The sequence below is a fragment of the Monodon monoceros genome, unplaced genomic scaffold, assembly GCF_005190385.1.
Source record: "Monodon monoceros isolate NGI ecotype Baffin Bay Population unplaced genomic scaffold, NGI_Narwhal_1 Super_Scaffold_7, whole genome shotgun sequence".
Taxonomy (NCBI): Eukaryota; Metazoa; Chordata; class Mammalia; order Artiodactyla; family Monodontidae; genus Monodon; species Monodon monoceros.
The window spans coordinates 63597433-63609896 of record NW_021703784.1 but is presented as its reverse complement, the minus strand read 5'-3'; the positions used below and the strand labels follow the sequence as shown (position 1 = coordinate 63609896).

The 12464-nt window shown below is 49.6% G+C and overlaps 1 protein-coding gene across 1 annotated transcript in view; it reads left to right on the top strand.

The window, feature by feature from the left end:
* The window catches only part of GALNT18 (polypeptide N-acetylgalactosaminyltransferase 18), a 347432-nt gene that overhangs the window by 172785 nt on the left and 162183 nt on the right, over positions 1–12464 (top strand). Inside the window, exon 3 of the mRNA XM_029207628.1 lies at positions 10221–10387. Coding sequence (XP_029063461.1) covers positions 10221–10387 — 167 coding nt within the window. The remainder of the gene's footprint in view (positions 1–10220; positions 10388–12464) is intronic.

The following is a 12464-nucleotide window of genomic DNA, read 5'->3' as shown; positions in this document are numbered from 1 at the left end:
GAGGTTGCAGGTGTGTGAATATGGGTGTTACACGACAAAGGAGAATTAAGGTTGCAGGTGATCAGCTAGCTAAAATAAGGAGATCATCCTGAATTCTCTGGTTCGACCCAATGTAATCACAGGGCACTTGAAAGTGGAAGAATAAGCCAGAGAGATGGCTATGTGAGAAGGACTCAACCAGCCATTGCTGGCTTTGAAGATGGAAAAGAGCCATGAATGTGGGCAGCCTTTAGATACTGAAAACGGCAAGAACAGTATCTAACAGATTATCACCTAGAACCTACAGAAAGGAGTGCAGTTCTGCTGATACTTTGATTTTAGCCCAGTGAGACCTTTGTCAGACTTCTGGCCTCCAGAACCAGAGGATAACAGATTTGTGTTATCTGAAGTCACCAAGTTTGCAGGACTTGTTTACAGCGGCAGTATTAGTATCAGGACACTATACAGTGGGCCCCTTTTGCACAGGATCCTGAAAAGGCTAGAAGGGCTCTGCGCTTGGTTTAATGATCTGCTGTTGCTGTGCTAAAATTCTTAATAATTTTTCAGCAGGGGCCACCATATTTTCCTTTTGCACTACAAATTATATATCTGGTCCTGGCAGGGAAGGGGGGCGTTTTCAGGTGAGGAGCTGGGACATGATTGCTGGATCATCTGGGGGTTCCTACGCTGGGGCTAAGGATTTACACCAAGAGCCGCCACTTGCTCACTTAACGTGGCAGGCACTGTGCAAACTGCTTAATGTCTATGTTGTCCTTTAACTTTATCCTCTCGTCTCTCTGGGGTAGTTATTATTATTTCCATTTTATATAGGAGAATACTGAATATTTGCAAGGTTAAGAAACTTGGTCAAGCTCCCACCAGTGGTGTGTTGCAGAGCCAGTATTTTTACCTGTGTCTGTGTCTCCAGGACACTACTCAGGCCCCTTGCCCCGCCCTGCCTAGGGGAGCTTTTCTAGTTTGGGATTTTGGCTCTTTGGAGATGACCCAGAAGTCTTTGAAAGATGAGACTTCCATGAGGGCAGCCTCAGGACAAAGGAGGTAAAATCAACACCCTGGGTAATGGTTCTGCTGTTGCATCAAAAATTCTGACTAGGGCTTCCCTGGTGGCACAGTGGTTGAGAGTCCACCTGCCGATGCAGGGGACACGGGTTCGTGCCCCGGTCCGGGAAGATCCCACGTGCCGCAGAGCGGCTGGGCCCGTGAGCCATGGCCACTGAGCCTGCGCGTCCGGAGCCTGTGCTCCGCAACGGGAGAGACCACAACAGTGAGAGGCCCGCGTACCGCAAAAAAAGAAAAAAAAAAAAAAAAAATTGCTGACTACACAAACATAGGGAGAAATACTTCTTAACTGGAGCAATCTGGGAAAATGCTTCTGAATCTTAGTTAATTAAACATATCATGGGCCAATAGTATCACATAGTTGTTCTTAAAGATGATGTAATCTTGAGCTGTATTAATGCCTTAAAATGGGGAGGCAGTAGTTTTGTTTTACTCAGATCACAGCTGCAGAATTGGATTTCATGGGATATAGAGAAAGTGGCATATGTTTAGAGGAGAACGACTCAGGAGAAGAGCTGAGTAACATGACAAACAGATGAAGTTTTTGCTAGATTATAGAGTGATATGTAGAACCCAATTCCCTGGGATCCAAGGCCAGGTCTGTCACTTACAGAGCTGGTTGACCTCCAGCAAGTTACCTAGCCTCTCTGTGTCTTGGTTTTCCTATCTGTAAATTAGAGATGGTAATACAAAGATTGAATGTGTAATATACATAGAGCTCTTAGAACATTGCCTCACATCATAGTAACTGCTGTTTAACTTTTTGCTACATTTTATCTGTATCTCTGATTTGTAAAAGAGATGGCCTGGGGGACATGGTCATGACTTTACCAGAAACACCACAAAGTGCACAAGGAGCCACACGGGACAGGCCTCCCACCCTGGTGCTAGGTGAGGAGGGCCAGGTAGGCAGTGGAGGACAGAGTGATTTCTCCCCAGCACCAGAGTTCTGGGCATCAGAGGCCGGAGCAAGGCTCTGCTGGAGAGCAAAGACGCCCCGTCCTCCTTTTTCCCACCTGTCGGGCCTGCCTTCCCTTTACCCCACGTTCCTCAGCTGTCCTTGCCACTGGCCTGGCCTGCTCACCCACAGACTTCCCACAAGGAGATGCTCGGTCCTTTGTGTGATTTTTCCACCAGAGCCAGCTGACTTTTATTCCCTGGGTGGCTGTCCGTGTAGTCCCAGGGACCCCATTTTCCCTGGATTTCTAATAAGATGTTTCAGGAACAAATGGTCCCCCTGCTTCCCGTTGGCTGTTTACATTTTAATTGATTCATTTCTCTCTTGTTCCCCTTACAATCTACATTTGACATAGCAGATCCTTTCTCTAAATCAACAGAGTCCCCTTGCAGAACTTCTGCCTCTGGTTGAAAGCTAGACATTTTGATTATCACATCTACTTAGAAGTTTACCTGTAGTGATTCCGGTGTCAGATGCTCTTCCAGGATCAGGCTGTGGCCCATTTCTTTTGCCTTGCAGACTGTGAAAACTCCTCTTCTCAGATGTCCATTGTCTCCTCCACATCTGAGCCAGACGTGGCCTCCTGCCAGGCCCCCGAAGCCCCTGACTACACTGGGTAGCCCCACTAGCTCCATGTACCATCTGGCTTAGTGGATGATCTGGGCTTATTGTTGTGGTCAGGCAGGGAGTATGTGTTCAACTCCGTGATTCCCATTCTGTCAGGCCGCAGTGGGATTCCCACCCACAAAGCTTTCCCGGGCCTGCATTCATTCTACTGTCTGCTATTCGAGCATTTATTCATTTGTTCGTTCAGCCAGATAGCCGGTGCCTTCTGAGTTTGTACTCTGTGCTGGACACTGTGTGAGGCACAAGGGGGACCTGGTGAGCAAAGCAGATATGGTGTTGACCTCATGCAGTTTGTAGTTGAATGGAGACACTGACGTCTGTTAAATAACCACGTAAAAACACGTTGCCATAGCATATAAGAAAAATGAAAGAGGCTGTGAGAGTCTAACAGGGGGATCCGATCCCAGTCCAGGAAGTGCAGTGGGTCTTTCTTCGCTAGGGTAGGTGTGCTCTCATGGAAGAAGGCACTCAACTCACTCAGATGACCACAGATGGCTGGGATTCTTTGTAGGCCAGTGTCTACGCAGTCACATAATCACACCAGCAGAAGCCACATATCCAGGCTCTGGAGGAGGGCAGCGTGGCTCAGGACATCCTGGACAGGCTCGAGTCTGCATCCTCTCTGTTCATCTCTTCGAGTGCCGTGTCTCTAACAGTGGCTGCCCACATCTGCGGCTCACTCAGTGACAGTGTTCTGTTTCCTCCCCCATCAGTTCTGCTTCCGTCTTCTTAGGGTACCTCATGTTCAACCTCCCCATGAGAAAGGGCTTGATAGGACTGCTGGTCCTTCTTCAATATTATGAGATCGGCTATAAGAGCTCCTGGGCTACACTGCTCTGTACACTGACCGCCAGCCCGTCGATAGCTACTTGGGGCTCAGGAAGCAGTCTCTGGTCCCATGAGTTGTGGGCGGAATGGTGAGGCCACCTGGCAGAGGACACAGACAGCTTCATACAAGGAGTATATGTGGGGAGGGTTTATCTCAATGGGAGCAATGGGACAAGAAGACAGTTTTAGGCTTCACGTGCCCAGTAGTATTTTATCATGTTAGTCCACATCATCCTAGTAGACACACTACATCTGCCCCATCTTTCATCAGAGTTGACCTGGAGTGACTTCCATTTTGCCCCTCCCTCCACCAGGTCTTTGGGTTATCACAACACCAGTGTCTGGACAGATGAATCTCTGGGTGGGTGTGGAAAGAAGGTACGGACCCTAGTTTAGCGGAGACTATGAGTACTGGCTTTGGAGGCAAATGAGCCCAGGTGTAAGCCCTGGAAGATAACTTACTGCCTCAGCCCTATTTCCCTCATCTGTAAAACGGGGATAAAATGTTTACCATGTAAGACTGTAGGAAGGAATAAAGTTCAGAGCGGGGATAAAAGAGTAAACACATCTGTATATCTCTTAGCGCGGTTTATGGCAACTCATAAGCACTCAGTTAATGGAAATCAGTACTGTTGTCACTTCCAGATATTCTGTGAGGAGTCTCTGGGCAGTAGGGGTAGCTGTACCGTGCAGTCTCTGAGCTCCAGAGGTTGTGGTGATAGAGATGCCAGGCACAGGGAGTGGAAGTCTCGACTGCACTCGTGCCCAGTGAGAACCCCCATATTGCCCTCATCCTCGGCTCTCATTAAGCCCAACAGACCGGTCGCGGGCAGGCTGGGAGCCTATCTAATCTGGAGAGTTCTGGAAGAAGCCAGAAGTGTGCCCAAGTGAGGCCAGAGGACAATCAAGCAAGTCCTGTGGGTACAGGTAGAAGGGTGGAGGCCAGGGTGAGGACACAGATAGCTGTAAGGGACAAAGAGGCACTGCTGATCCCAGGGTTTATGCTCTAGGTGGTTAACGGTACTGAGCCCTTGTGTGCTGACCACGGGTACAGGGTAGAGCCTCTCTAGGAGAAACCTGGGAAGAAAGAGGGGCTCCGGGCACTCAAGGGAGTGGGTACCTGGGAGTGTCGTCTTCTCTCTGTTTGGTCCAGGGCGGTCCCTCCTCCACTCCCAGGATCCAGGCATAGTTGGACCTGGTTCCCTGTGCACATTGGCCGGCAGACCACAGCTCACATTCTACTCTGATCTTCGCTCTGGAAGAGGTCAGGCAGCCTCCATGAGTCATGCTCTGATGGACCGGGAGCTCGTAGATTTGCCGAGGTCACAGGGAGGGGAGAATCCATCGGTCCAATATGGGGGTGTCTGGCTGCTGCCCCGGTCGGTACCCAGTGGCAGAGCGCCTGGCTCGGCCTTCCTTAGTCTGCTGCTGCTTCCCTGCCTCTCATGGGTAGTGGCAGCGCTAAGGCTTTTGATATAAACTTGCCTCATAAACAGCTCCAAATCGCGTCAGGGAGCTCTGCTGGGAGGCTCCCTACATAGCCGCTTCCATACCCACACCACCTCTGTGTGCAGAGATGGATGTAGTTGACTTTATCATGACCATCCGTCCCGGCTTATTAGACAGCCATAGTACTCCCCTCTCAGAAATGCCTTGTTTTTATCTCTAGTGGAAAATGGCTCAACTTTGAACAAGAGTAAAATAAAAAGGGAACTTTTATGGTTAATTTTACAGGAGAGTGTACCTCTTCTCAAAATGTGTAAGGGACCGGTCTGGTACAGTCAGGCTTTCTTAAGGAGCACAAGTAGAGAAGGGCCAGTTACACCTGGTGGTTCCTCTGATTCTCACGTCCCCTGGCCCTTCTCTGGAGAGGCAAGCGGAAAAGGGGAGGACAGAGGCAGACACCAGAGCAGGTGGGGACAGCAGGCTGGGAGCAAAGGCTGTGCTGGCCAGACCCAGGAGGATGCAGGTGCTGGGGGAGAACATCTCCGTGTGTGAATATGAGAGGCACAGCCCTCGGGCAGAGGCTGGTGCTGGTTTGTGGGTGAAGTGGCTGGACTCGGGAACAGAAATTGCTGGGCTTGGGTCTGGAGCAACCCTCTTGGACGTGTGTTTCTTTGGAAGGCCTTGGGCTGCCCCGCTGCAGGCAGGCTTCTGTCCTGAGTTCAGTATCCGGCAGTGATGATGGTGAGTGTGACCGGCAGGTATGCAGACATCTCACCTGACGTGCTGTTCTTCCCTCTTTTGGCCTCTCCTCTCAGCCACATAAGTTCTGCTTTAATGTTGAAACAAAGGTTGCAATCACACTGTGTGAATGTGTGTGTGTTGGGGACTTTGAAAAGGATGCTATCAGTTCATTCAAGAGATGCAGGCTGAATGCCTGTTGATGGCCAGGAACGGTGCCCGGCAGAGGGCATGAAGTCATGAACAAGATCTGTCCCAACCATCAGGAAGCTGTGGTCTAGTCATAGGATGACCAACCCATCCCAGTGTGCTTGGGACTCTCAGTGTTGAAACTGGGAGAATCCTGGGCAGACCAGGATGAAGCTGGTCACCCTGCCTAGTCACAACAGTGGTAAGGGGATGTATGTGTCTTGTGGCATTTGGTGACGACCAGGCACTGGCTAGGAGGGAGAGAAAGTTTGCAAGCTATTTCTTTAGTGAGACATCTTCCATTCACCACATGTGAGATAGAAGATCCTGAACTGTACAGAGAAGACACCTCTGATCATTGCTTCTACCTCCCTTAATCTGTGACAAGATATGGAGAGCAGGAAAGTGGCTTGCCCAGGATTACGCAGCAAGTCGGGGCACAGCTGGGTCAGCATCTGGGTGGCTCTATTCGTCCCCCTCCCCTGCAGTGTTCTCTCCCTATAAACTATCCCACCTCGTCTTTCTTAACCTGCCTACCCTTCACCTGCCTGCTCACGCAGACCCAGGTTTAGGTTAGATGCCATGAGGTGTGGAGAAAAAGCACCTGGCTGTTCCTGGGAGGGCCCTGAGTGGCTCCCAGGAGAGAAGGGGAGGAAGGAAGAATTTTAGGAGGTCAGGACATTTGGCCTGGAGGGATCACTTAATTACAGTGCAAAGGAACTGAGAGCCTGCTGGAGACTGAAAGTGAGCAGTTGGGGCCACAAATCCAGGGGAGGGAGGGTGGAAGAGGAAGGGCCTGCTGTTGGGAGAGGACCTGACTCTCCTTCAGAGGGAGGAGGTTTGTATGAAAAGAGCGTGCTGAGATCAGTGGCACGCATGTGAAATTTAGGCCTTATGCAGGCATACCTTGTCTTACTGTATTTCACTTTACTGCACTTCGCAGACACTGCATTTTCTACAGATTGAAGGTTTGTGTTGTCAAATGATGCTTAGCGTTTTTTAGCAATAAAATATTTTTAATTAAGGCATGTACATTGGTCTTTTTGGACATAATGCTATTGTACACTTAATACACTGCGGTGTAGTAGAAACATAATTTTAAATGCACTGGGAAACCAAAATATTTATGGGACTCACTGTATTGCAGTATTTACCTTATTTCAGTGTTCTGGAACCGAACCCACAATATCTCCGAAGTATGCATGGATAAAATAAATAAACCTGTTAGTTTTGTTCAATTCCAAAAACCTACTATATGCCACACCCTGGCTTAAGGTTGGGACCTAGCACAGTAGCAAAATAAAGTCCCTGCTCTCAGGGAGGGTCATTATAGTAGAGGGAGACAGGCAATAAACACACGCACACGTGACGCACTCTCCTAGGTGCTCTGTTCAAAAGGGCTGTTAAGTAACAACCTTGTTCGAAAGAGTCTTTCATGCGAAAATAGTGATCAGCAGAGTTTAGCTTGTAAAACAAAAGTAACGTTTCCACTCTGCTCGCAGAAAGATCTTCAGGAGACAGACCCTAGACCCAGCAGCTGCTCAAGCCATCAGGACGCCGTGGCCCGTTACTGGGAGACGTTCAACTTGGTCTCCTTGGAAGGCGGAAATGGAGTGGTTAGGCTGAGAATTAAGAAGGGAAGAGAGGAGGAGAAGGCAGTTAACCCCTAACCCTGGAAAAGACTTGAGAACCACCAGAAGCTTCAGATAGCGAGGCTCTGAGAACTCAGAGGAAACCCCTGGAAAAGTGGGGACAGACGTAGGGTCACAGTCTTCATGCTGGTGGAGTTAGTGGGGCGGACAGTGAACTGACAGTGTACTGATATGTTGACCTTATTAGGAGCTGTTCATTACACTTTCATAAAAGAAAAATAAAGGTCATGTGCTAGTAGTCTGACCATATAAAGGATTTTTTTTTTTTTTTGCGGTACGCGGGCCTCTCACTGTTGTGGTCTCTCCCGTTGCGGAGCACAGGATCCGGACGCACAGGCTCAGCGGCCATGGCTCACGGGCCCAGCCGCTCCGTGGCATGTGGGATCCTCCCGGACCGGGGCACGAACCCGTGTCCCCTGCATCGGCAGGCGGACTCTCAACCACTGCGCCACCAGGGAAGCCCTAAAGGATTATTTTTAAACTGCAGTTAGCAAGTAGGTTGCATGTTAATACTTCTGTCAGTCTCCATGCTTAAGGAAAGGCCAGCTGCTGGTCTTGATAACCATAAATAAGCACTAGCCAGAAGCATTGTTTGACTGTTAACCAGCAGCCTTTTAATTTCTGTTATCACAATACTGTTCACAACAACAAGAAATTTTTGGAAAGGGTCTGTTAAGCTTAAGGAGTCGTTCCAGTTTCTCCCTCATTTAAGTCCCTCCCTCCACCTCCTCATCTCCTCCTGCCCTTTGCTGCACTTCCATGAGCTGGATCCCTCCATCACCTCCTCTCCAGTCACAGCACGGTTCCCTTCGCCCCACTGGCCTTTGCACAGCTCACTGTGGTGTGCCATGTGAGTTTCTGGTCAGACCTCTCCCCTCACAGAGCCCTTCCCTAAGCACTCCTTCTAGAACAGCTGCCAGGGCATCACGCTATCCGCCAACCCCGCATTACTTTTCATCTCAGCACTTATAGGAAGTTGTATCATTTGTTTGCTTCCATGTTCGCCTGCTTCCCCCATCAAAGCATAAGCTCCATGAGGACAGGCCCTTTGTCCATGTCCTGCTGTACCCTCAGTGCACTACCTATCTCATGGAAGAAACTCAATAAATATCTATTCCATTAAATACAACAATGAATGAAGTCTACACCAATCTGTTAACCTGATGGCTTTCCTCAAATTCTAAGTATGAAGCAGATTTGGGTAAACGCTTGATTCTTTCCCTTCCCCCACCTATCTTTGGTGAGAGAAAAGGAGAGCTGGAAATAGAATAGGAGAAGTTTCTGTAAATTTCTGGTAACCATAGAGACAGTGATTTTAGTTTATTAATCTCCTGCTCTTAAGCAGGCTGGGACCCCACTGTGATTTCTCTAAAATTGCTCAGTGCTGGTTATCCTGTAGCCTTCCTCATTAAGGAAGAACAGACCCGTCCCTATCCTGCAGCACTTTAATTACTGACGAGCAGAAGCCCTGCGCTATTATGCTCATTATTGCATGTTCTCACCTGGCTGCACCTCCCACTTTGGAGCAATGCAACATGGTCACCAGCCTTGAACCCCTGGAACCATCAGTGGCCTGATCAAACCTCTCCCTGGGAGCAGGCTGCCTCTTTTCTGAGCCCAGGACCTGGGACAGGGCTACAGTTGCTGCTCTCTCCTTTCATTCAAGTATCCTGAAGATGGGAGCTCAGTGCCTTCTGAAACAGTATTTAGTTTCAGCCAGAGAAGGGCACCAGCAATGATTTCCTACCCATAAAGGCAACGTTTGCAACGGAAGGAATTGACATGCCCTTGGGAACCGTGGCACTTCTTATGGCCTGGCCTCTAGATGGGATCTGATTTTAGGGTTGCATGTTCCTCCTCCCATGGAGAATGGCACGCAGACTTTTATGATCTTGCCTCCTGTCCTTTGGATAAGAGACCTCCAAATGGCTTTAGGGTTTCAGTGGAGCTAGGGAGGCAATGGACAGTTAGAGGCAGTCTCTCCCCTGACCACTTCTCCCTGAAGGAAGAACCCTGGTGTAGATGTAAGAAGACCAGAGTTGAGATGCCATCTTGACAGCGGACACATGGCGGGGACCTAGCCTATCCGAGCCTTAGTGTCTTCATCTGTGAAGTGAGGTTGGAAGTGTCCTTCCAGTCCTCTAGTGTGTTGAGCCTCTGACTCTGGCTTCAACCTTTTCTGGAGGCTGAATCCCTGAGATAAGTGAGAGGTGGGAGAGGCCCCAGGCAGTGTGATTTCTGGAATGAGGCAGAGTGGATTCTGGCAGTAGGAGCCTCTGGAAGGAGACATATTTTTCTCCTGAGGCAGGTCATCTAAGGTCTGGCCTCACTTAAGTACTGGATGCCATTTTGGAAAAACTAAGACTTTCATTGGTTGCATTTCCCATCCTCCTGGATTTAGAAATATGGAGTCATTCTTCCAATAAACACTCAGTGACTGCCTGCCGGGTTCCGGGCCCTGCACTAACGGTACAACTGTTCAGCTGGGGGAGTCACTGACAAATTCAGACTCTGTAGTGGGGCAAACTGGTTTCAGTGGTTGAGGGCCTGTCTGCTGTACACTTAGGGCTTATCTTAAGTATATCAAGAAAAAGACCCTGGGAAGAATCTGGACTCCCGAGTCCTCCAGCAAAGCTGGAGCCAAGACGTGGGCGGGCCAGCACCCGGGGTGACCCCAGCCAAGTCAGTGACAGATCTAAGTGCCCGGCTGCTCTTCTTTCCAGGTGCCGCAACCTCTCATTCCCCAGCAGCCTCCCAGAGGTGAGCATCGTGTTCATCTTTGTCAACGAAGCACTCTCCGTGCTGCTGCGCTCCATCCACTCAGCCATCGAGCGCACACCTCCGCACCTGCTCAAGGAGATCATCCTGGTGGATGACAACAGCAGTAATGGTGAGTGCCCGGCTCCCTGCGCCGTGCGGACGTCTGACCGGAGGGGCCAGCCTCTGTTCGGGGTTCTCACTTTCTTGAGGCTCTCCACGGCTCTTCCTTCTCTGGGATGTTGCCTCAGAGAGGAGAGATTCATGATGGTTATCGCTGTGGAAGGTTCACTCCACAGTTGCACCCTCTCCACACTCCAGAGGGGCCTGGTCCCCGGGCTTTCCCTCACTGGCTGTCAACTCTCTCCCCCAACATTTTAGTGCAGTATGATAAGATAAATAGCCGTGACCTCTACCCCCTCCATGTACACAGTGAACATTTCCAGTGACTCTTTTCTGTGAAGCATCATTGCATTTTGCTGCATGCCTTGGCCTTTGCCTGGAAGCTTGTCCATTGGTGTTGGTGGTGATGATGGTGGAGGTGTTGATGGTGCCGGTGGTGGTGGCCATAGTGGTGTTGATGGTGGGGATGGTACAAGACGTACAACGCAACGACAGCAACGGAGCTGTTGAAAGTCTAACTTCTTTTCTGGACGCCCTGTTCCTCATTCCATCTGGCCCGAGCAAAGCCCCAGGTGGCCAGCAAGCCCTTGTTGAAGCCCTCACGTCACATCTCGCTTTCTCCGGCTACTACCAGCTACCTCTTTCCCTTGGTGCATATTCCGTGGCTTCTGATTCCTCCCACATATACCATCCCCATAATATTCTCCAAGCTTAGAGACCATGTATTGAGACAGTTTAAGAACCAGTGCTCTTGGGCTTCCCTGGTGGCGCAGTGGTTAAGAATCCGCCTGCCAATGCAGGGGACACGGGTTCGAGCCCTGGTCTGGGAAGATCCCACATGCCACAGAGCAGCGAAGCCCGTGCGCCACAACTACTGAGCCTGCGCTCTAGAGCTCGCGAGCCACAGCTACTGAAGCCCGCGTGGCTAGAGCCCATGATCTGCAACAAGAGAAGTCACCGCAATGAGAAGCCCACACACCGCAGTGAAGAGTAGCCCCCACTTGCCACAACTAGAGAAAGCCCACGAGTAGCAACGAAGACCCACCGCAGACAAAAATAAATAAATAAAATAAATTAATTAATAAAAAAAAAGGAGCCAGTGCTCTTGATAGGACCGTTAATATGAATGTTCTATGGATAATTCATGACTTTAAAAAATAGACCGCTGGGTCACAGGATCACAGAGTCACTGGGCTTGTGTTATCTTTAACGTTTTCTCTGATGTCAGGTAGTAAATTTCCCAGTGAGTCCGTTGCTGTAATGAGAAGTTCAGATGAGCAATTTGTGTTTTGTTATCAATTAAAGCTGAAACATATCAGATAACTGAAATATTTTTAATCTTAATAAGCAAATTTTCTTTTTCATTTTATTATCATGTAGAAGCGAGTGTAGAAGCAATGCTATGAAGGGGATTTTAGAGCTTTCTGAAGGGCAGTGCTTATGAATCATTTAACTCTCGTTGTTCCATGGACGTGAAGGAAGGAAAAGGCACCTAAGGGTGGCAGCGAATAGGCAGTGTAGTTTTAAAGGTGATGGTCTATTGTGAGGGAGACCTCGAGCAGCTACCTACCATCACCTTGATTGGGTCCAAGGAGTGGAGAAAGCTCCCATTCCCCAGTGGCTAACACCACAACAGCGTGACTAGGCTGCCCCTGTACCATACCTTGCTCTACCCGTGCCGGCTGGCCCCCTCACCTCTTACATTGTAAGGAGGCCAGGGATGGAAGAGCCATCCTTCCAAGGGTGATGGTATATTCCCCCAAGCAAGAGGCATCCCCAGGCTCCATCCTCACATCACAAAAGAAAGAACGAAGCATCAGTAAGAAGGAAATCTTTTTTGTTTCTTTTTTTTTTTTTTTTTTTTTTTGCGGGCCTCTCACTGTTGTGGCCTCTCCCGTTGTGGAGCACAGGCTCTGGACGCGCAGGCCCAGCGGCCATGGCTTACGGGCCCAGCCGCTCCGCGGCATGTGGGATCCTCCCGGACCGGGGCACGAACCCGTGTCCCCTGCATCGGCAGGCGAACTCTCAACCACTGCGCCACCAGGGAAGCCCGGAAGAAGGAACTCTTTTTTTTTTTTTTTTTTTTT